At 34.9% G+C, this 25,917-nt stretch overlaps 1 protein-coding gene across 1 annotated transcript in view; it reads right to left on the bottom strand.

Annotated features, from left to right (window-relative positions):
- Positions 1–25,917, bottom strand: part of brinp1 (bone morphogenetic protein/retinoic acid inducible neural-specific 1) — a 58,550-nt gene that overhangs the window by 22,356 nt on the left and 10,277 nt on the right. The window contains exon 2 of the mRNA XM_037692007.1: positions 7,007–7,112. Coding sequence (XP_037547935.1) covers positions 7,007–7,112 — 106 coding nt within the window. The remainder of the gene's footprint in view (positions 1–7,006; positions 7,113–25,917) is intronic.

Raw genomic sequence — 25,917 nt, 5'->3', positions numbered from 1 at the left:
TGCACTGAGAAACAAAGCAATGAGTATCTAATTCATCACTCTTTGCATGACTCGCCGGGGCCAGTTTAATTTATTTTCACTTCCCCACTTTGAAAACTGTTGGCGCAGGCTATTCTAACATATTCATAAATCTTCTGAGATAGCCTCATGGCTCTTCCAAGATAGGCTCTTGAGGAAACTGAAGAATAAGAGAAGCATGAGGTGGATATTGAAAGGGGCAAATTAGTTTGCTTTTGTTTTGGTGCTAATTTATGACAATCATATTGAAGGCGATAAGGTCCTCACTGAGTAAATCTTGTGTGGGGCCTTTTATCTTCTTTAGTTGAGTTAATATATATAACCTGCTTACAAATGTTTATTTTTGGCACACATTTTGCTTATAAGTGCTGGTTAAAAAAACAAAAAAAACAACTACTGCATAAAACCAAAAGTCATTGTTGTATATTTTTAAAAAGTAATTTCGAATACTATTTTAACAAATGGAAAACAATTAGACTTTAGATTTGTACAAGTGTATACAAATGGGATTCATCTCCTTTAGCATCTGAAACATCCTTTGTTAAAAAGGGTTTAAGTAACCCATGAAAACCTGGACCATTTAACTATCTGCTATTTCCCTCTTTCATTTAATTCTCTCTTTCAATAAGCTATTTTTACCTCCAAGTCTCAAGGGGGGAGGCTGAAAGTGAGAATCCAGCCAAATGCAATATCATCAGGTTTCTAAGCTCTAGCCTGGAGAAAGGACAAACAAAATAAAAGAGAATTAATGTGGGAGACTTAAAAGTTGATCTAATTCCCAACAGTAGCTAAGCCAAGTAGTGCAAATATAAAGAATAAAGAATGAGTGTTACAATGAATCAGTCTATCCTCTATAAGAACATGGATGGCTTTTGCCACATCTTTAAAAATTGACGTAAAAGGTAAATTAAATAATGCTACGACTTTGGTAAGACTAAAACATCCCACCTAAATGATATGGCACGTGGATTTTTGTTGTTAAAAAGAAAAGAAATGAAGAGGGAAGCAGAATAGAGAGGGGGAGCAGGAAAACAGAAAACTGAATTTAGGCTTTGATAGGTAGCTCCCTTGATGTCAGAAACCACTAGGACGGTCTAATCTAAATCTAAGTGAAAGCAAAGAGAACATCCAGGGAGTGTCATATCCGCAGCGTGTTATCTGCGGCCAACAGCACCACCGACTCACAATAAGGAGACCATGGGGGTGAAAACGACAGGAAAACATTCCACTTTTTTTTTTTTTTTTATGTCGGTATTTATAGACAACTCCAAAATGTTTCAAAAAGGGAATTTCATTCGCCAGATTACTCGTGTCTTTTCTGTAAATTTAAACTGCAGTGTCAGACATCCTAATCTTATTCCCAGTAAAACAAATCAGAGAAAAAGACAATTTAAAAACAACACATTAGCCTCGAGGCAGATAAATGCTGACATGGGAATAAAAAAAAATAAAAAAAAGTAATAAAATCGGCACAAGGAAAAGATGCAAATAAAAGTTTAATTAGAGGAATGAAATGGAGTGTGTTTTCGATTACTCCATCTGTGTTGTAACTCATGTGGTTCTGCATACTAATTTGATCATCCTATTTTATTCATAAGCAATTAAACTAAACTAAAAACCAGATAGATTATATTTTGGACTTTACTTTTTACAATGTGTAAAAGGTAGACCTAAACACTGTACTAAAATATGTTGTGTAATTTAGACGTTTTACAGTTGATCAAAAATAACTAACTTATGTAACTGCATGGAAGTACAGTAAATTTGTATCTGCAGGTATATTGATGTATGTGTAAGTATACATATCAATGTGTGCATGTTTGTGTGTATACAGTTATATAGGCATGTATTTATGTATTTATTGATTCACTAATTTGATCAGAATTTGTATGGAAATTAGGGAAAGGCTGGAAAAGCCTTTGGATCTCCCTGCTCCCTTTTTGAACATTTTTGTTTTGTTTAAATAATATTTTGGTGGAACTATTTACGTTTTTACTTGTGTTTTTTTTATTTATTTTAACTGTTCAAAATGAAATAAATAAGAAGAAAAATATAAAACGAAAATGAAAACATTCTTGCTGCTTTATGTTTTTCTGTATTTCCATTTGAAAAAGAATGGATGTGTCTGATCACTGATCTAAAATGTTGTTAGACCAGAGCATGTCGGCTATCAGAAAACATAGCAGCATTTCCATAATTATTATTATCCTAAACATTAAAGCACAAATGATTTTTGATGGCAATTTGAAATTAAATTTATTTTATACCATACACTGTTTTCATTTGATACTGACAATCCAACAACATATAAAAAGTCTAACTTTTGTCATTTACTTGACTGAGACAAATATAATAATTTCATGACATAAATTTTTACTTTTATTCTCATTTTATTTCATATCCTTGAAGATAGTTTATAAACAGTTCCCACCCAAAAACATAAAATTATTTTCCAAACACCTTGAAAAATCACTGCTATGCTTCCACAAAAGTAATGTGAAAATGTACCCCAGATAAATGTTTTAAGTAAAACAGGAAACTGGCTCACTGTCTGTCACTCGGTTCTACTTGAAACAAAACTGGTGTTAAAAAGTGTGTTTTGAATACATATTTGAACATTTAGAAACACAAAGTTGGCATGTTCTTACTGAAATAAAGTATATTTTGCTGTTAGGTAGCACTGGTGATTATCTGTGATCTTCCACACCAGGCAGATATGGCTCCTCCCCACAGTTTAAATGCCAAAAGTTAGCATTTTAGCTAATTGTCTGGTAAAAGGTCAATAGGCATTTGTAAATGAGACACACGGTGGGTGTTCATTAGAAGTGCTGAGAGCTGCTAGGGCTTATTAGAGAAGCACATGGCTCAGCCAGTGCCATCTCTCTCAGGGGACAGTCTATAAAGACCATTTATGCAGTATAGTCAACGAGGACAATGCTGTCAAAGCTGTTATGTTTTTGGGCAACGGCTGTAAAGACCAGTTGGAGGGTGCAATTATTTTGCTACTGCATTTTGTTTGAATACAATGCAGTCAAGCAGATGACCACAATGAGTCCTCCATGTTGGTCCACATTTCGACACATCCAATTTTTTAAAGTACACTGTGATCAAGGTAAAGCATTTAAAAACAAACATTGCTCAGATGGTGCTTTACATTGGCCCATGTATGTCTCTTTTTAGCTGAGCAATTGCCTTTCATTTATCGTGAGCCAATTTTAAAACACTTCATTAGTGTAAGTAAAGGCATAGCAGATGAGTCTTTGTAGCAGGGGACCCATTGCTTTTGTAATGGACAACAATGCACTTATGGAGGCTCTGCTAAATAGCATTAGCTTGCTTGTGACATTAGAAGCTATTGTAACATGATATATTTTATATATTCTAGAATGCTACACATACACTAAATACACCCAAATTAAAAATAACCCCACATTTATTAGTAAATGCTCATAATTTTACTCCCGTGTATATCTTGGCCAAATATCCACTCTCCCCAGTATTGATGATGAATGCTGTGTACTGCTGCTGCTGAGTGGGTTCCATCTGTTTATTTTTAATGTGCCCTCCACAACAGAAAGATATCCACAAGGACTGTCCATGGAGTATTCCAAATTAAGCAACTAAATGCGCCATTTGTCCTAGAACAACACATATTTCATTATCTGTCTAAACAAGAAGACACCATTTGGCTACAACCTTGATATAAACATGTATCCATCTGGTCAGTAATCTTCATAAACTTAAATTGTAATTCATGCATAAGGGTACATTTAACTTAATTGATGGGGATGGTGGTTTTCTTTTTCTTTACTTTTTTTTAATTATTTTTTTGTTTTTTTCTAAACAGCCTGCAAAGAACAGTGAAGCACCCTACTACTGATTAGTTATTGTTGCTTTCGTTAAAAAATAAATAAATAAATAAAATAAAGTTATGCAGTGTAGAAACATCACATAAAAGTGTCCCAAGAAGATGCAGTGCAGGACTCACATGAGACAACACTGGACTGTTCTGAAAGGCAGAGGATTTAAATACAACAAAATTAACAGAAAACCTGAGCATTAACTAAAACAGGACTATTACAAATCAATGGCAAAAAGAATACTAAGTTTTGTTAAAATGTATTCTGACAAAATTAAAGACAAATGGAAAAACAGTTTAGCAGCATTTTGGAAACAGTACCATATATATGACAAAGATAGATGTGAAAGGAGGAACAGACACTGGAATTAAAACAGGAAGTAACGTTAAACAATACAGACAATAGAAAATGTGCAAAAAAAGATGGTAGGACTTATTTAAATGTTTCACGATGGGGGTATCTGCCATATTTTTATTTTTCATTCAATCTTTATTTATACAGGTAAATCCCATTGAGCCTCGAGGACTCATTTACAAGAGAGACCTGATTTCAACAAAGAATGATGACAACAATGGACAACAGCGACAGCAATAGACAGTTATAAAAAGTCATACAATTATTATTATTATTATTATTTTTTTACAAATAGGATGGCAAAAATAAAGAAAAGTACTTTGTAACAAAAAACAGCTAGATTCTACAGCAAATGAGGAAAACTAAAATCAATCAATGTCATTCAAAGACTAATTGTTGGGTATTCTGACTAAAGTCACATCAGGCATTTAAGATAATAATGCTTGCCAGCATTCTTAAACATATGAAAAGTATGTTTTGTGTTCAGACATTTTTGAGGGATTTAAATATTGAGAACCACAGTGGGATTAATTAAGCTATAATCAGTAATTTATTAAAGTTATGCACCTCTGGATTTGTCTTCTAACACTTTTACTCATTATACCATTTGGACAATTTCTAATAGTATATTGCAGTGAATAAATAATAATACTCAGAAAAATAAATGGGAATAACTTAAATATATATATATATATATATAAATGAAGAACCAAGGAACTTGGTCTGTGCAAATTACAAAGGCAGATCTTTAATCCTAGAATTGGAATTTATGGAGCTACTCATGTAAATTAATTCAGTAAAACGTAATGATTTGAGGAGCTAAACATTATCATAATACAGTTATAATAATCACATTTTAGCTCAACTTACAGTCTCAACAATTAGTTTGTTGCAAATTATTATTGTTTTCCACTGAAGGTATTTATGATTTTTATTGGAGTGGTGTGCAGGTTGTCATAGCAGAAATCACAACTTAAATCCTATTTAAAACTTAATTGTACTTATTTTGTTAAACAATTTCAAAGCAATGTGATTAACAGTCAATCTTGTTTTCCTCTAAACATAATTTCTAACACTAAAACCTTACTGGGTTATTATAGAATGTCCTTATAAAATCTAAAATATTGTTATCTAAAGGAATAACTTATAGGCTTCAATATTTTTTCTGCATTTTTTCTGTAATCTGTTTTAATTTGCTGGCACATAGGGAAGGAAAATATCTACTGGTAGAAGTTATATCTAATACATAAAATTTTATAGAAACAAAAGGAAACTTCAGGCACATTAATGCAAATAAAACCCAAGTGCAACACAGAAAGTCTAAGTAATAGAATTGAAACCATAAACAGATCTATGTAAGAAAAAAGCAATTTGACAATTACTTTACAAACATATTTAGTGTGATCCAAGAGAAAAAAAAAGATTTGCAGAGAAAGAACAGGAAGTCTAACGGCAACACTTATACCCATGTTAATGACAGGATCAGAACTTTAGGGTGAATTAAATGAATTGAAGTCATTATAAATATATTTAAGCAGCGTAAACCTTAAAAGCTCTCCACCGCCATGTGAAGTGCCATTAATTTGAAGAGCACTACGATTGTTGAGCAGGTTCCACCATCAGCTCTCTTTCTAATTGATGACAGGGATGATAATTGCTCTCAAAAGGACACTTTTTTAGTCTAACTCGCCATTCATCAATGCACCTCGCACGTCAATACAGTTTGGCCTAAATGCAAAAGCCTCAAGCAAGAAGGGACCTGAGCAGCTTTTCTTTTCTTTTTGGTTTATTATCAAAACGAAAGAAAGAACCTTTCTCCTTCCTGTCATCTATGAGTTGGGTGACAAACATTCTTCAAAGCGCAAGGCTAATACATTTTATGCATGACAATAAAGCTTATTTTCCCAAAGCCCACTGAGTGCTTTGAGTGGCGATGGCAGTGCAGGACCCGGGCGTCTTTTTTGACAAACCACTTAGGTCTCTGATTTTAGAGGACATGTAATGATGCCTTCAGGGAAGAAGCAGAAGGTGTACAGATTAAAAATAAGACTGTGATTCTCGGAGCGGTTTTAATAACTTCTGTACAGCAAATGAATCAAAGAATGAATTGCTGCTCATAAACGTTTGACCACAGTTACAATGTGTTTTATCATTTATACCCCGGGGTGTCTATCATAGGATGTAATTCTTTTCATCAGTTTAATTATTAGGCTGCTTGTGTCAATGTTTAAGACAGATCTATTTTTTGTATGGGAAAAAAAAAAAGGCTCTAATGATTAAAGGTTTCTACTTGAATCCACTGATGCATGATGAAGTCACATGTGCATATTGGATACATTTCTATAAATCTAAATCTGGCTCTGAAATTTATGACAAGCATTAATTTTTACACTCATTACATGTGCCACACCTGCAGAGAGACTACTACTTTTTGCTTTGATTAGCTTGCACAGCTGAAGGGACTATTTTGCATTTAGGCCCGTCTTTGATCAAAGCTTTAAGGAAGACTTAAGAACACAATCACATTAGAACACGAGCAGACATCTATAACCAGAAAATTGTGCTGCAATCCCCCAGAGGGGATGGAGGAGCAAATCTATCCCAAACCCGGCACCAATTAAAAAGTGCATTGACATTCAATTCCTCAGAAGCCACAAACCATTTTCCCCCTCCCAATTCATGTGTGACTATAGATCTCCTTTAGTTTGAACATGCTGCTGCCTCGTGACATCTGACACCCTGAAGAATTATGTGGGTGTACTTGATTTGTTTACCTTGCAGATGAAGCTTGCTCTCGGGGCTCTGCAGGAGGATCGAGCTGACTGAGTCCAGATTGTCATAGCTACTACATCCCAGAGGCCCTGTTCGTGTCTCTGTCACCTGCAAGAGAATTAGGACTCAAATGAAAGCCACATTACAGAAAGAAAGAGGTCATTTTGTGTGTGTGGGTGCAAGTATCTGCTTGTTTAGTGTGTGCATTGAGGAGAAAGCATGTCCATGTGCTCATTCATTAAGGTATATAGTGGGGTTTTTTTTGGGTACTTTTCTGTTGCCACAATCCTTTTCTACACATGGAAAGGACGGCTCACAAAACTACCCAGCCATTAACCGTGTCAGCTCTTTATTACCGCTGTCAGCACATAATATTAACACGTATTAGCTGCTTTTTTTCTTTTGAGTGACTTAGACCTTCATGTATGCTAATTGCAATGCATTAACACTAGTAAATTTACACCCTGTGGCCAGCAGACAAAAGAGTGCTTGATTGTTCCGTTTTACCTTACAATGTGAAAGATTTTATAATCTTGGCAATTTTTTTTTCTCCACTCCTAATGTGAGGACTGCACTGACTCAGGCCTAAAAGAGTCATGATTGCATTTTTAAATAACACCTCCTCTCAAGATGTTTTATTGGAGCAGCTGGTGGCAGGTTCAAGTTGTTTGAAAAATGTAATTTCCTTTTAGTCCCTCTGAAAAAAAAGCTTTTTGAATGGATAGTGACCTTTGTTTTAACATTCTGCATGTTCTTTCTTCCAACACTAGCACTGAGACAATGGGTCTGATTCTACTTGCTCATGTCTATGTGCCACTCACATGTGAGGATGCTGGTCTAAAATATATTCCATCCGTATTTGAAAACTTGAAGAGGTTGCACATAATAAAAATATAAACATTTGCACAATATGGTGTCTTACTTCAGTGACATAACCTAACTTAAGATAATATTAAGCAAATTAAATAAAGTAGAGTGATGTTTATAGCAACACAACATATTGCTGGATAAAAGAAACACGTGTTTCATGAAAAGTAAGTGTTTGACATTAAATAGGCTCATTAGTGTCAAAAATGCAACATATTGAATGACTAAACTAAAGGGAGAGAAAAGCTTTAAAACAACCACAATCACAATAAAATATATTAAATAAATAAATGTTGGTGCACAGAAGCTAACAGCTTTCAATAAACGTAATTTGACAATACAAATGTCATGTGATGCTAAACAAGTAGAAAGTAATGATTTTGTTAGTTTATTCAAGTATACTGGCTGCATGCTGGGACTGAAAAAGACACTGATGACACCATGCACAATGAAATAAACATTAAATCTGTGTGACAGAACGTGAAAGGATAAACTGGAGTAAACCTCCTCAGCTGGGAAGATTTATTAGCCTACATGGCTTTGGAACTATGACCCCTTTCCCATGGAGACTGTGTATGTACCGGAGAAATAATAAGTCATTCTGTTTAACAGAAATCCATCCATCTGTTCTCTTTGACTGCTCTTTTGTGCAAGGTTTTAGAGGACCTGGTGTCAATATCCAGCGGTCATTGGGTGAAAGGTGAGGTACATGCTGGACAGGATGAAGATCTATCTTAGTGCCACAGTGAAAGATACAACCATTCATGCAAACACTCAAACCTATTGACAATTTATATATATATATAAAAAAAAAAATATATATATATATATATATATATATATTTTAACATGCATATTGGTCTGTGTAAGGTAATCAGAATGCCCTGAAAATTTTTTTTTTTTTAAATCATGCACACGGAAAACATGCAAACTCGACATGGAAAGAGCCCATGCAGGAGGAAATTATGTGACCTTCTTGCTGTGAGGCGGCAGCTCTAACCACTGCACAACCATGCCACTAAGTATCATAATGTTTTATTCAGATTGTGTTTAAATCACATCATATGTTAGCATCAAATGTGTCCCTAAAGTCAACTCACTGAAATTAATCAAAACGTGACAAATCATCCTATTACTTTCATTTTAAACATAAAATGCTTTGAAGGTGAAGCTGAAAATTCAAAATATCTAAATAATAATAAACACATCTCAATGATATTTGCTACATATGACCTCAGTAACTTTAGTAAGCATCATTATCATATCCTTTGTAATAGAGAGACTGAGCTGCCATTTCTCCTGACATTATTGCTGATACTGTACCAGATGGTAGTCTGACAAGCAAGAAATTAGACAGATGTATATTTTACCCTTGGCGGAAGGCTACTGGGGGAGGGGTGCAGCAGAACTTTGTAATCATAGCAGTCAATCATTTAATTCTTGAATAAACCTCTCGGTATTAATTTATAAGTGTAATAATAAAGGTGGAATAAAGTGGTTGCATCTATTTCCCAACATATTTCTGTTTGGGATTTTCTGTATGGTGTAATGGATTTACGTTTTTCTAGTCTAAGACTGATGAGTTGGCTGCTTCACAACAAAGCTGAGATGAAAATGTTGTCTTTTTTGTGCTGACCACAAAAAAAATGTGTGTGTGTGTGTGTGTGTGGGGGGGGGGGGGGGGGTTCCTATAAAATCTTTGTAACAATGAGTTTTGTTTTTACTGTAATAAATATAGCTGATAAACAACAGCAGAAAAGAAAAATGTTGAAAGATTGTATCCTTCCTCGTGACTTATTTTTGTCTTTGGATACATTGAACATATAGAACAAAATTGTAGATATCCTAAAATACACAAACTATGACTATACTTTATGTGTTCAATGTTGGCAAAGTTTGATCCAACTCTTTAGTGCAATATTTCCCCATGCAAAACTTTAGTCAGTAATGAATCCATCAATGCATGTTTCATCAAACTGGTCAATAATATTTGAAGGATCAGGCAACCACCTGATTTTGAAATGCACTCCATGGACTTGTAGACAATTTACAAGCAGGTTGATTTCAGTGCAACACTTGCAAATCACAAAAATCCACTATGTTGATGTTGAAAAATGAATGGTGCTCTTTTTAGCCATTTTTTTAAACAAATAACAGCAAATGCATGTATGTATTTGAAAAAGTTAGGAGCATCCAACATTTTGGTTGTTTGTTTGTTGTCAAAAGAGGTAAATGGAAGAACAAAACAAATATACTTTCATATTTCCGATATATATATATATACATATATTAAAAAAATGTGCATACACATGAACCACAAAAACATTTCACTTCAAAAATTGCTATTCCAAATTAAAAGCAAACATAGCCAGCTTTAGGGATTAAAGACTGACCATTGTAATCTGAATGACCTCAGAAGAGCAGCGTGGAGTACTTGTCTTCTCCTTCGCTAACACACTCCATAAGAGTGCATACATGAGATTATGAAAATAGAGTTTAACGTAATAAAAAGAAAAAGGAACAATCAAAGGACTGAAGTGGGCCAAGGGGGACTTAAAGGATTTGGATTATTAAGCAGAACACAACAGTAGAATCCCACCAGGGCCCCGAAATGTATCACAGCCCACAGTGAAAAATAAATAAATAAATAAATAAAAGTCAACGTTCTGGAACACTTTCTCTTATTGTCATCTGTCATCAAGAGAATCATCTACTCAAGTAAACAAGAGATGATGCACACAGGAACCCAAGTTTCCTCTGCTTCTGTTTTACACACTTTATTCCCTTAGCCTAAAAGATGAAAAACTAACTTCCCCTATTTATACAAACTATTTGATAAAAAAAAAAAAAACACAGTTTTCATTGTGGAAACACAGGTACAATGGCGTGGGAGTATGTGTGAGCTCTGGATGTTTTAGTGTTTGAGAAATATAAACTCAATTATATTAGTTATGTCTATAAAGACAAAACCTCTTTGAGCTTGTCTCTTCAAGTTAATGGAATATAATAATATATATGTTATTATTATATCCATGTCTATGTATGATGGCCAAATATTTGGATCTCAAGCTCAGTATTTGGTTGCATGTTTTAATCTCAAGCAGTGCATGAATTTAAAAAAAAAGAGTTAATCTGGATACAATTCACCTTTCTTTCTTTTTGACTAAAAAACGGCATTGTTGATTTGGTCTACTTCCACTGCATTCACTCAAGTCATGTATTTGTTTTTAGCACATATGCCTTTTCAGTCCTCTTCCAAAGCAGACCTCACCATTGTGTGCACAGTCATTAAAGCACCAATTAATAGTCTCTTTAGTGTTTAGAATATATGGAATAAAGAGGGACAAACTAAGAAGTTAAAACGGCTCCAAAAGTCCAGTTCATGAAACATGAACAACACAAAGAGTCACTAATCTGATGAGTAGCTTAAATGCAAAATAAATAAATAAATAAACATTGTTTTGGCACACTATGATTTATTAGGAACCAAACAAATAAATAAAAGTGCAATTACCGGTAGTATGAGTTCTAATTCCTTTTATAACAATGTACAAAAAAAATTACATTTTGTTCACAATTTACCACATGTTTGACCATGTATCCATTCATCCTTCCATGCTAATATTTCCTTGAATATCAAAGTTGAATATGTGCTCAGTGTTTCCGTGTGCACCAAACCAAAGAAAGCAAGTTAATTATGCCAGCTCACGGAGAACTCATTATTTCGACAAGTTTCCTTGATCTTGTCATGCGAGAAGTGTGTTCCCACTTCTTATTTTCAAAATACACTCAAGGGTCCGTATTCTCTGAAACCAAACCTCACACAATACAATGCGTCGAAGTTGCTTTCATACTTGAAAGACTGAAGGGGATTAAAAAGCTGGTTGGAAGCCATGCAAGATAACAAAAAACAAAAGATAAAGGTACCAAGATGGGTGAGTGGAACTGGGAGGAATACTGTAAGGTTCAACTGTCTTCATTAGACATCTCCTCTGCTGAGTTTTAGTAATCTGTCCATCACCTGCCATTTTCCTAATGACTTTCTATTTATGGCTGCATAGACATGAAAAGACTTGCTTTTCAGTAGTCCTCTATCCCTAGCTGCTGAAAGTCTCCGAGGACATTTTTTCCTCTCAAGTTCATTAATAGTGCATAAAGCTCAAGTGGTCCTGCAAGTCCTACTAGAGGGGTTTGGTGAGGTGGGGTTGAGACAGTAGGGGGAAGATGAGGACACCAAATTTTATGTGAAGCAGCACATTTTCCCCATAACGTTATTCACAATGTATCTTTAAGGGATAAAGAGGAAATGATCTGCTTTCTAATTATGACTGTGGCACCTTCAAGTGTTGCCACCAAAGCAACGCTGCATATAAAAATCTGCTATGCTTTTGGCAAATGCAAATTAGACACAAATTGCGCTAAACTTTGCCACCACCGTCAACAGAAATCTAGGTCATATTGTTTGTGTGTTACGTTCCTCACCTAGTATAAGCTTCACATGGCTGGACTATGAAATGGGAGAGAATATTGTTGCATGTGGTTGGCACAGTACCACCACTCACAGCACTGCAGCATCATCAGGAAGCATGCATATTGATTGCTGGTGTAAATCTGCCCAGGGTAACTGTATGAATAGGTGACCTTGTGGCGGATGCAGTAAGCACATCTCCCCTGTGGGAAAGTGCACTTACTCATGAACACATCACGCATGGATGAAAACTGTATGCACTCAGATGCACAAGTCATATATACATTTTTATGTTTATAATAGCACAAAAGCGCAAACACACACATACACACACACAGTTAATTTCTCATCATACTTTTTTCCTGCATAATCACACATTCCTGCAGGAAGACACTCAGTCGTAAAATTGACATTTTCTTTCCATTACAACACTTCATTGGGTATCTTATTTCATTCTTAAATGGCCCCTACCAACTGCAGTCCTAGCTTGAAGCATTTGACTTCAGTCACAGAATGACAACAACTTTATGACATTTATTTCTATCAGCTAGGAATCTTTTTGCTCACAGCAGGGTAGAACCTGTCTTTATATTGTCATATATTAGAGGTTGACCATTATGGGCTTCTCAGGGACTGGTGCTGATGGCATTCTCTAGAAATTAGTACAGCAAAGGGTCAATTGATATTAGAAACCATATTTCCATATTTGTTAATATCCGTGCAACTTACAATCAACAACGGAAAAAAAAGGTGATTTAAGAAACTGAGGCTATAGGTTAAGAAGATCATTTAGATCTTCTAAAGTTCTGAAAGTTACACTCAATGAATGCATTGCCTGTAGAACATGGCATTTTGAATTACCTTTATAGTTTCACTATGACAGGACTGATAAGCTAATAGCCAGTCCAAACAGGGCTAAGATCAAAGATGCCATCTTAAGCAAATTAAAAACTCTAAACCAGAAATCCTCATAGATATTCATGCAAACAATGTTTCATATTGTTAATCTTCAGTATCCATGCAGTCACTTCTGCATTACTTAGCTATTCTTGCAAAATAAGATATTCCAGTCAGGAGTTCCACAGACTGCACTGACAGTACTTTAGCTAGCTGCTGCCATACTTTGCATTTCCAAAATAATAGATAGAACCCTATGAAAATAAGCATATAAAGCAAACCTGACAGTTGCATGAAGGTTTTAAAGTAGCACTTTCAGTTGGAGTTATTTTATGGTGGAAGCTATCCACTTTGGTTTTGGACCCACTTGGACTAACTTTCATCTAATTTCTTACTTCTTTAAACTGACGTTCTTGAAAGTACTAGACACATCAGACAAGATACTAACACTAAACTTCACTTCAAAAAATCTGAACTATCACTTCAAGTGTGACAGTCAGTAATAGGACTTACATAGGGTTCTAAAATTTTCAAGCACTTTACAGGCATTTAAAAAAAAAATGGTACCACTTTCTATGGTAGTTATGACACTTTTCCATAAAATACTAGCATACTATTCTCGTAAGTACGCCTTTCATAAAGTCACCCAGTAACAAGAAGTATTGTTTGACTGACAAAGGATGTAGTGTCACCCATAACAAAACTGTGCTGCTTACTGATGTGCTTAACATGTAATTAACCTGGCAATTAATCTACAGTAAAGTGATCCTGGTTGATTTTGATTACAAACAAACAAACAAACAAAATGAAGTAAATGGTATAATTTATTGAGAAACCAATTAATTGGTCTACCTACCTCTTGTCGAGGTGTTGACATCAGAACCCACATGCCCATGTCTGGTGAGATGGACATTGAAGAAAACAATCTCTAAAGTTTAATGAATGATTAATAAAGGAGATTTGTGGGTGTGCTGATTAAAATAAAGATTGTATGTGTCTGTCAAGGTGTTGAAACAATCAAATGGTTTTTTTTTAATAATATTTTAGTATCAAATTATTCTATGTAATTATTTTGTGATCAGCTCTGACCAGAGTCAGAGACACAGGGTGACAGAAATAGAGTGACCCTGTGTTCAATGCAAGTGAAATTCATTTGCTTGTATTGCTGGGTGGATTTTGGAAACTATAAGTTGTAACCTTATGCAAATGTATTATTAAAACTGCAAAGCATGAAAATCATAGTGTTGGAATCATTTATCTGATAGTATCTGAATGATACATGCTCATTGCTGAACTTAGTGAGGAAATGTGCTTGGTTCTGAGAGATATGGGAGGATTTTTTTATAAATTACTTGGTTTGGGGGGTTTTTGACAGCGACCCCATGCAGCCAACTTGTCCTGGCTGCTGCAATCTTTACTTGGCTACGTAACAATTGCAAACGTCATATAGAGAAAGAGCAGCCGCTTAATGTGGGGTACCTCATGGTAAACTAAGGGCCACTGCTAATTGACTCTAGGAGTTGTGAGGTGAAATGGGGTTACTCTATTGACGGAGGGCTGGATGAGTGATGCACCCTGGGACGAAAATATTCTAATCAACAAATCCTCTGTCAATAAATGTGTGATTATTTTTAATTAATTACTCTTTGTATCCCACTGTTGTTGATGTGTTGTTGTTTGTTTTTTTTCATTTATGGAAAAGGCACACCGTCTTTATTGATATTCTGCCACCATACAGTTCTTTGGTGTAATATCTTATTGAACAGTACCTTCCGGCAAAATTGTTTTGCTTAGGTCTAAACATGCTTGTGTGCAGATGCAAAACAATAAATAAGAAAAGAAAAAAAAACAAATCCTGGTTTTATTTTAGTATGTCTTTTTTTTTTTTCAAACAATATAAAGAAAAAATGTTCAATCCAATAAAGCAGCCTCTGTGCACTCAGTCTGTCATTAAGTCAGTCCATTAAGTTGAAAGCAGCAGGATGTAGTGTAGTCTGCAAAGAGAACGGACATTTTAGGAAGCAACCCACTTCTGTCCAAAGCGCATCTCATATTTAACATTCAGACCATTACAGTTTATTAGGGAACTGTATTTCATGGTAAAATGAGCACTCCTTAGTTGAGTGAATGCATTTCATAGTCCACTAAGGTACTGTTATATTATGTGTTTTCTGTACTCTAGTCATTTCTGCTTGAACAGCATGTTTAACTGTTGGAGTCCAATAACAATCAAACAATTGTTTGTATTTCTATTTGATGAAAAAAAAAATCATTTGCATTTCTAATGAAGAAGATTAGTAAGAGATTCTGCACAGATGTCTGATGTCATCAAAGACTGATTGTTACACACCCTGCTGGTTGTCCTGATGTTCGTAGTGCTCTGCCGCCTCATTAGTTGTCAGATAAAGACACAGGTAATCAAGAAAAGCTTGGATAATTATTTAGTCCCAATTAATACAACTTATATTTTGATTCAGCACAAAATATTGTATGCATTTATTAGTTTTATTATTTATTGGTGATTTAAAATATAAGTTAAAACAAAAAATAAATCCAGAGGATTTAGGAATATTTCTTGACTGTCATAAGTTGTAAACCACATTTATTGAGCAGCAAATAAACTCAAAATTAAATAGAGTATGTTTTTGGTTTATTTATGTATTTTTTTGTTTTTAATTTTATTTGAATAGTTTTTTTCCCACACCTGTCAAGTCTGCACCTAGTTTTCAACCCAGTTTGCTGTGAAATATCTTTATTGTACACATTTTTTTTTTTCATTTTGTAATATTAGAGAAATAGTGTACATATTGCAATCAGACAAGCAGTGTCAGTCAAAATCAGGCTCAACTAGCTCTATTGGCTTGAGTCAAAATAATCCACAAGGTCTCGCTTTTAAAAATAAGGTCTCGTGTTTTGTTTTGGTTTTCAACCCAAGCTCAGCAGAAGGCTATAAGATGGTCAAATAGTCAGAGAGGCAGAGAGATTTATTTATCATACACACCACAAGTGGTATGCATATGTGGTGGGACGAGATTATGTACACAGGGTCCCAGTTACATCCCACAATAAAATGTAAAAGAAAAACAGCAATAAGATCTAAGATATGAAGTAAGAAAGAATAAAGAAGAACTAAGAAATAGTGTCCTGTCTCTCATAATCAGTAACAATATAAGGCTCATTAATGAGTCAACACTTTGCCTTTTTCCCTACCAACCACCAGAAAACATTTAAAACACTTATTTTGAGCCCAAAGTAAGCTCTCCATAGCACATATGTATGTATATATTCTTCACTATTGACATGCAGGCACTATAATTACCAAATCCTTTTTAATAGTTTAATTAATTTTGACATTATTTATATTATAGTTTTTCTGAAAGTTCAGTTTTTGGTGGACCACACCATATTGTTGTTTTTGTTGTTTATGTTTCTTAGCAATGTTTTGTCTTTCTTCAACTACCATTTATGTGTATGCAGTCATATTTTTAACTTTTAATCAACTAATAATTCTTGTTTTAATGCATTTTGTGTTGCAACCCTTTCGATGAACAAGCTGGTAAAATGAGTGGTTGAATGGATGGATGGATAGATGGATGGACGGATGGATGGATGGATGGATGGATGGATGGATGGATGGATGGATGGATGGATGGATGGATGGATGGATGGGTGGACCACGTTCCCTGAGGTCAGCAGACCAGTTGCTCCTCACAGTTCCAGGAACTCGTCTTAAGCGCAGTGGTGACAGGGCTTTCTCTGTAGCAGGACCAAGACTTTGGAACGAGTTACCTCTGCTTGTCAGACAGGCCCCCTCCCTCTCGGTTTTCAAGTCCCGTTTAAAAACCCACCACTATTCAGTAGCTTTCAACACCAGATGGTCTGTGTTTTGAAACTGCATGCTCCACACTGGTTAGTCGTCATTATCTGCATAGTTTTTATGTCTATATTTCTGATTTACTTCATTTTGTATTTTGCTTTGTGTGTTACCTGTTATTCTGTCTGTACAGCACTTTGGTTGGCCTTGTCGCTGTTTTAAGTGCTCTATAAATAAAATTGTATGGTATATTGATCAGCATTTTTGGTGCCTTCACAGAAGCAGAAGTTACTCATGCATTTTAGTGTACTAAAATGTTTTACTTAATCACAGATCATATTTTGAATTGTAAATTGACAACATACCAGATGGTGCCTCTCTTGTTTTAGTATGACAATTTTACCGGTTTCTTTATCAAACAGTTGCCTCAAGTTGACAGTTGTTATTAATGTAAAGATATTTTTTTATGAAAGATTGCACATACATTTCACAGTATAGAGAGGCAAAACAATAGGCCTTCTGCAGTATTATTCAATGCATCAGTGGGCTTGCATGCATTAATTTCTGGACATGCATTATCATACCTTTTTTTAACAAAGGCAATAAGTAAAGACAAATATTATTTATTGGCAATTGTTAATACATATTTAGAACATGTTGTTATGATACAGGTGCCTCAAAGTAATGTGGGTGATTTCAACCTTGTTTACTTGCAGACAGGAAATGTCTGAAACATTTCTGCTCTATCAACCCATGCCTTTTTTTAGTCGTGATTTCAGGTTTGCACTCCAAAGCAGCCTTCACAGTCATACTGAATCAATATTGGAGGAGCAAATCCCTTGTTCTCTGTGTTTATAGATCCATACCTTCTGATGGACTTTGCCTCCTCTGCACATTCTGATCACTGTCTGTCTGCTTCCAACGTGACCAGAAAGCTGGAATTTCTTTTGCTTTTATTTTTAGTTCAGACACACAAGAATACAGTTCAGCCACGTTATTGTGGGTGATATAGAATATGTGACAAATAGAAATAACTCACAAGCACAAAGGTATTTAAATAAATTAGACGCTCTTGCAGTTTAGTGTTTGTGTATTTTATTTTTTCCACTAAACATGTTGCCTGCATGTTGCAAACAAATACTTTTTTTGTGTCTTAAAAATATATTATTTGTTCATATTGCTGATTAACATATATACATAAACGTAATGCTTATAACCTTGAAAGTTTTAAAACTGAATATCAGCTTTTATATGTTGAAGAGATAACAACTTGTGCATCAAATTAGCAAATTTACACATCTAGAAAATTATGGGAGACATTTTTTAAAGGAAAAATATAATTTTCTCCCGCACAGATATGAAGTTCAACTTAAAACTGAGATAAGAACTAATATGACAGCATTCTCAGAGGATTTTTTTTTTTTAAGTCTAAGTATTATTATTTGTGTTTACATTCCCTTATGCTACCCATATTCGATTTATATGCATATAACGTATGGTTGTATGTATTGCCAATTAACATTGAATCAAATTAATTCACCATTCATCATGTTTGTGACATCTGAAAACAAAATGCAGTTATCAGACCAGTCTCAAATTAACAAAATTGTTCTTTTTATTTTATTTTTTTTAAAGGTGTGTTATTACAAATGTAGTCCAGGAGGCAGCCTAAGAGACTAAGTCGATGAGCCACACATCCTCTGGGAAGAAGCTGTTCATCAACCTTGTTGTTCGAGCTTTGAGACTGCCCAACCTTCTGCCTGAAGGAAGGAAGGGGTGAAGAGCTCATGGTCCATCATATTGTTCTTTGCCCTGGTTTTGCTCTGCTGATTTGAATGTCCTACAATGTTTTTTGCAGCACAGAAACAGAAAGTCAAAATTTACTTTGTGTTTAATAGATATATTGTATTTGATGCAATATATATTTTTCATTTACCCTTTATTTATGCAGGTAGTCTCATTGAGCCACGAGAACTCATTTTCAAGAGAGACCTGTTTAGGGAGCAGATGGTGGGGGTTGAGGGCCTTGGTCAGGGGCGCAGGGTGGGGCGAATGAGGGTGGGGGCAGGTGTGGGTGCTTCACCTACCCCACCCACATTTTTGATGTTGTCGGTACCGGGGCTTGAACCGGCGATCTTCCGATCACAGTGTGATTTAATTAAGATACAATTTAAGAGTTCACATAGGTTGGAAGTCTTCTCAGTGTTTGTTAAAAATAATATTTAAAATATAAATATATGTAAATTATTACAATTTTATGAACACCAACTTCCGACATGTAACTATAATTATCCCTCTGTGATTAAAAATTGTTGGTTATTGTGAGGTAAATTTAAATTGAGCACAAACAGACAAAATACATAAATGCATAAAAATCAGTCATACCATCCCTGAAGTGTAGCTGATGTTTATACTTTACACACACACACACAGAAATAAATACAATTCCAAAAGTGTGAAGTCAATATAAAAAGATGGATGCTGAAGCTTGTAGCAGTAAAAGATGCACATTTGTTACAACTAAATTGCATCAACAAAGAAAAACAAATACAAAGTTGCCATCCTTTTTATATTTTCTTTACCTGCACGCCTGTTTTCTAGACAGATCAAATCGACTGTGCTTCTATTTTAATTTCTTCTTGTTCTCCTCATTCATTATTAGAAAAGCAGGATACTGCCAGTGTGTTCCTCAAAGAACTCATTCCTAAATTTCAGATGACAAAAATATAATCTGACAGGCTAATTCTAATGTACTAACTCACTGATGTATTTTTTTTAAGTTCACACAGAAGCCCCACTTTCTACACGTATGTTCTAGCTCCATCATATTTGATAAGACGGCCTGCGGTCCACTCTGTTTTGCAGTGATATGTGCGTCGGTGCATGCTCCATTGAGGTTCTGTCCGCTCAACACCACTACCGCTGCTCTCCCCATAAACTGACTCAGCAGCATCCCCTGTCAGGTCTGCTTAATTTCGTCATGCTTGACTTCCTGCTACCTGAAGTCTCATCTGCCAAAGCCGCTTAATCCACTTGTCACTCACAACAACAAAAAGCTTGCAAGGTGCTCCTTAAATGAAGACAGGGTTGTAGAGATTTGGTGGGGCATGGAAGGCCTACAAACACCTGACAGACACAGCATTGTGCGAAAGTTGTGTTACCCTTACACGTTTTTTTTTTTATTTGAGCGTTCCAAAGTTATTTTTTGTCCACTTATCAGTCATATTCTTGTATTATCTGTTGATAGCATATTGTGCAATGTTTGCTTGAACAAAATGCCATTCCACTTTAGAATATTCATTTATTAAAAATAGCAACGAGGATGATCAAATGGCTGTGAGATTAAACAAACAACCACAAGACAAAGGAGGAAAGTAAAGTGAGGAACAAAAACGAAGTGTACCCCCCCCCCAAAAAAAAAAAAAATATATATATATACACATATATATATATCTACAGCATGTGAGCAGCATCTGAAACTCATGGCTTTAAAGGAATAAGAAAAACTTCCTGTAAAGACCTGAGGGATGCACCATCAATCAACTGATCATCTTCTACATGTCAACTTTTCAGCAAATAGTTCTTTGGAAATCACCTTGTTGCTGCTAAAATATTATTTTATCTGTCAAAATTGCCTTATTGGTATTTTTCCCAGATTCTACTGAAAAAAACAAGGACAGATTCTGTCTCTGTGACATACTGCTGGTGTCAAAGTGCCTAAAGATTCTATTTAAAATTGGTTCTTTGCTTCAGTTATCTGTCTCGACACAACAGATTTTCAAGAGGCTTAATACAAACCAACACACGCCCCTCTGAAAATGATGGGGTACTGCACTAAAAACACCATGAATAGTTTTGTCTTTATAAAGATGGGCAAGGCACATTTATCAAAGTGTCTATAGATTAGGAGTATATGCTGTAATTTTGTCAAAAATCCACGCAAAAGCACAGCAGAGGGATTTTCTTTATTTTAGTCCCAAGTAACTTTTTTTTTTTTTTTTTTTTACTTTTATTTTTGTTGCAATGATTATAGCTTTTTTTAAAATTTCCTTTGGTTTAATATATATAAAAAATACATCATGTTCATTATACATTTGCTAAATATTCTGGAAAGAGTTTTAGAGTGATTTGCATATCGAGTGTCTCTTAACAAAGTTGTCCAAATATGTTGGCTTGTTTTTGAAATTACAATATTAATTGCCTCTATCCACACTCCTAACAATGTACAAAACTCTCATTGAGCCACACCTTACATACTGTAATGCTATATGGTGCAATACTTACCCTAGTTATTTTAAGAAACTGGAAAGTCTTCAAAAGAAGATAATAAGAGCCGTGTCATGGTCCGAGTATAACGCCCCCACATCCCATCTATTTCATAATTTTGGTCTTCTTCGGCTAACAGAATTAAAAGTGTTTCAGAATGCCTGTTTGATGTTTCAAATTGTAAATAAAACTAATAAAAGATTAACAGAGCTCGTTCCAATCAGTGGTCCACAACATACTTATGAAACCAGGAAAAAACATCTTATCTACACCAAATATAGAAGACTTAGTATAACTAGTCAAACCTTTTCTGTGAGGGGCCCACAGATTTGGAACGAGCTTGACGAGAGTTTGAAAGAGTTGAAATTCATCTCCACCTTCAAAAAAAAAACAGTTAAAGACCAAATTGCTCCATTTATATACTTGAGATCACTTGTACAACCTGTAACTGATTGATCAGAGGTAACATAATCTGTATTGTATGTGGAATTTTTATGAGGACTGATGTTTTATTTTGATGTTATTTTATTATGTTATAATCTGTATGCAATATGTACCCAGGTTCTGTCTATAGCTTTTTGGACACCTGATTCACGCACTGTTATCTTGTACATATGTATTATGTATAATGATTCTTTTGTGTGTGTGTGTGTGTTTGTGTGTGTGTGTATGAATAAACTGAATAAACTAAACTAAATTTGGGGGTAAGTGATAAAGCAAAATGAAACAGTCTAGAGGACTTTTTTTGTTGAATTTCTGAGCCGATCCTTGTTAAATTAGGCTTTTATGGATCTCTGCCATTTGTTCATGCCCAATATGCCTCCAGGATGTCTGCACTCCTGATGATTTGCTCTGCTCAGTCAAACTGCCTTTGGACGGCTGAAGTTGCTCAAACAAGTGAGACGAAACAACATCTTAAATCAGTTAATGGATTTACAGTACATCCCTTTCAATGCAATCTAATGATAGTCAAAACAAATTTTACAACACTGACAATATTGTATGCTAAGATGCTAGTTTTTGATGTAGCAATATGCCACTTTGTCCCATGTCATGTATAGGAAACTTCCATTATGATTGTATCAAGAGGGTAATGTAACACTGAAACTTTAGTTCTTGGTCAAAATAATGTTTAACTCATGATGAACACATATGTTTAGTTTACACTAAGTTGGTTAAAAAGGCAACAGCAATATTGGATCATCCCCTCAAAAAAATAAATGACCAAGTACAGTGTTTTTGTCACATTCCTTTAATTGGGTTCTCTTTATCTACTTTTAGGACTTGTGTGAAAATCTGATGCTGTTGTAAATTATTATATTTATGCAAAAATATAGAAAATTCTAAAGGATTCACAAATGTTAAAGCACCACTGTATATTGATGCAGTTAGAGAGGACGTGGAGGTACTTTGTACTTTGTAGTTGCAGGGAGAACAGAGTGAGATGGAGGAGGATGAGTCGCTGTGGAGACCCCTGAAGAGGGAAAAGCTGAAAGAAGATTACATTCCTATGCTTAGCAGGTTGATATTGCCCTGATATTTAAGAGGTGATCTACTGTTGCAGATTTAAAGTCTTATATTTTACATTTGACAACCTAAAACCTTTGTGGTTTAGCTCTCTTTAATTTAAAGAAATGATACATTATAATGCAGCTGCATAGAAAGTTAGAAGATTCACAAGAATTACAACTGGATGGACTTTAAACTGAAATTATAATGGCTTGTTTAAAGTAGATGCCATTTTTTTATTGTCGGTATATTTCACAATTATTTATGAAGCTTCTATGGTAACTAAAGCCAAACAATTATCTACATAAGATTAACAGTTCAATAGCATTTTGCTCTTATATGTGATTTTTGTATCTGTCTGTTCTACCCTACTTTGAAAAAAGGAAATATTCATGTTTCCCATCATTGGCAATCATACTGTATTTCTTTGTCTTAATGAACTTTTTTTTTTTTATAAATTTATGTTTTTACTTTTAATCCATAGGACATTTGTGATTTTCTGTTATCAAAGAAGGACAGCAATATTTTGGTCAGCAGGACAAAACTTAATGAAAGAAAAGAAAAAGATACAATTTAGAACAAGACCATTCATATAAGTTCTGAAAAATAAACTCAGTTAACAAGTTCACATATTTGAATCAATGTATCTGAGAAATAACTGCACACTTGTGTTTACTTTCATGTTGATTATGTTTATTGTTGTTTATTGAAATATTGTGGTTTTGATAGTAATTGCATTGCAACTGCTACCAGGACAACATGGTGCATATGTACAAGGTCAACACACATGGGACATTATTATGGATCTCTATGTAAAGAAAAATAAATAAACAAATACACATGTATATATATTATTTAGTGATTAAATGGTTAATGTTCTTGTAAACGTCAATATGTTATTGAAATTACCCTTTAAACTTAGGTTGAAGCTTAAATAAATCTTAAAAAGTGAGTTTGTTTCAAAACAGTACATTTCTGTGGTATGCAAGTAACTTGTAAGTACAGTTCAATTCAATTCAATTTATTTATACAGCGCCAGGTCACAACAGAAGTTGTCTCAGGGCTTTGAACAGAAAAAAAATCATAAATAAAAATAATAATTTAACATTATTTATCTGAGGAGCAGACTGCTTTGAGTTTAACTCCATTGCAGAACTCTCATCTTGAGCAAGCATGAAGGCGACAGTGGAAAGGAAAAACTCCCTCATGAGGAAGAAACCTTTAGCAGAACCAGGCTCAGGACAAGCGGTCATCTGCTCTGACCGGCTGGTTTGAGAGGAACAGATACACAATGGCAGGTCAAGAGTCACGTTAAGATATAAATAGTATCAAATTAAAACTATTCACTTTTAGCAAATCATTTAAGGAAATGAGGTCAATTTGTCCTTCAGTAGTCTAAGTGTAAGGCAGCACAAGAAGCCAACCCTAATTATCAGATTTATCAAAAAGGAAAGTTTTAAGTCCGGTCTTAAAACTGGACAATGTGTCAGCCTCACGGACAGAAACTGGAAGTTGGTTCCACAAGAGAGGAGCCTGAGAACTGAAAGATCTTCCTCCCATTCTGCTTTTGGAAACTCTAGGAACTGTGAGTAAGCCTGCAGTCTGAGAGCAAAGTGCTCTGTTAGGAAAATATGGAAGAATAAAATATGTAATATAAGCTGGAGCTAGGTTGTTGAGAGCTTTGTAGATTAGAAATAAGATTTTGAATTAAATTCTGGAATTGACAGGGAGCCAATGGAGAGAAGCTAAAACAGAAGAGATATGATCTCTCCAACTAACTCCAGTTAAGAGTTGCACTAAGTTGCACTAGTGCACTTACGTTGCACTAAATTTTGTGGAACATAATGTAAAAAAAGTTACACAAACGCTTGTGTGAAGTAATTAAACTTTTTTTAGTTATTTGTAAAATGAATAATACTCATCTTGATAGAGGTGTTTGTTTCGGAGTTCACGCTGAACAAAAACCTGTACTACATTGATCCAAACTCATGTGGCCTCTTCCCTCTTTGTGTGAGGCAAGAATCACTGCTTGGCTTAATTACTCAAACACAGTCACAGGAGAGGGATATTTTCAAACTGTGGCCTATTTGCTTTTCCTTGATGTTATTTATATTTTAGAGTTCTGTTCCCAACCTTAACTCCGTCTTTGGACAAGTCAATCTGTGAATGACTGCAGTGGAAAAGCAGTGGCAGTTACAGCGCTAACTGAAACACTGTATGAAAATAGATGATCATAGTTGATTTTATTTTTTTATACCTGCTACAGTAAAATACCACTAACGTAAAGTATGCTAATATAGCAAATATCTATTTTAAAACTATAAAAGTTGACTCAATTTAACCATACGGCAGTGTTATTGTTGTCTATTTTTTCCGATTGTCTGTTTCTTAAATTTGTTTATAAGATGTACTGTTTATAAGATGCACAATCTGTCACTGGTGGCAGTGAAACGTTTATCTAAGTGACAGAACACTCAGCTAGATTGATTTATGTGGAAACTGTGCACAATGGTCTGGCCAGAAATCACCTCACCACTGCTTTCTCTTATTAGCAAACATACAAGAAACAGTGCAGTGTGCTGAGCAGGAAAGTTGGGTGTAATTCATGTCTTCTAGGAAAGACTTGAGACAGTTGAAGACATGTCTCTGCACTGCTTCCTGTCTTTGCATCATATTGTTAAAGTTTTCTCTAACCTTAAATTACAACAATTGAAAGTAGCAGTCCTTGAACAAACCTTGCATGCAAGGTTCTTATGTGATTTATTAGTGCTCAAAAAGTGTGTCAGGGATGATTCTCAGCTACTAACATAGAGAATATAAACTCAATAATGGTAAAATTGGCTGAAATATAACCATTTGTGGGATGGCAAAGGTCAGTTAGAGTAACTGTGATGACCATCTTGAATCAGGTTAACTTCAGAAACAATGTAAAGGATAGATTCTGTGAAAGTTTCAATAAAAGGACCCCCGTGGTTCATTGGATATTTTGCTGTCAGACAGATGAAAACCTGCACATGTTCACACACAAATATACAGTATATTGCAACTATATAGTGGACATCAGGATATATAGTGGACAGAGCCATTAACCA

The sequence above is a fragment of the Nematolebias whitei genome, chromosome 18 (genome assembly GCF_014905685.2).
Source record: "Nematolebias whitei isolate Nwh7 chromosome 18, NemWhi1, whole genome shotgun sequence".
In the NCBI taxonomy this organism is placed as follows: Eukaryota; Metazoa; Chordata; class Actinopteri; order Cyprinodontiformes; family Rivulidae; genus Nematolebias; species Nematolebias whitei.
Note: the sequence above shows the minus strand (reverse complement) of the source record. Positions and strands in the feature narration are given on the sequence as shown.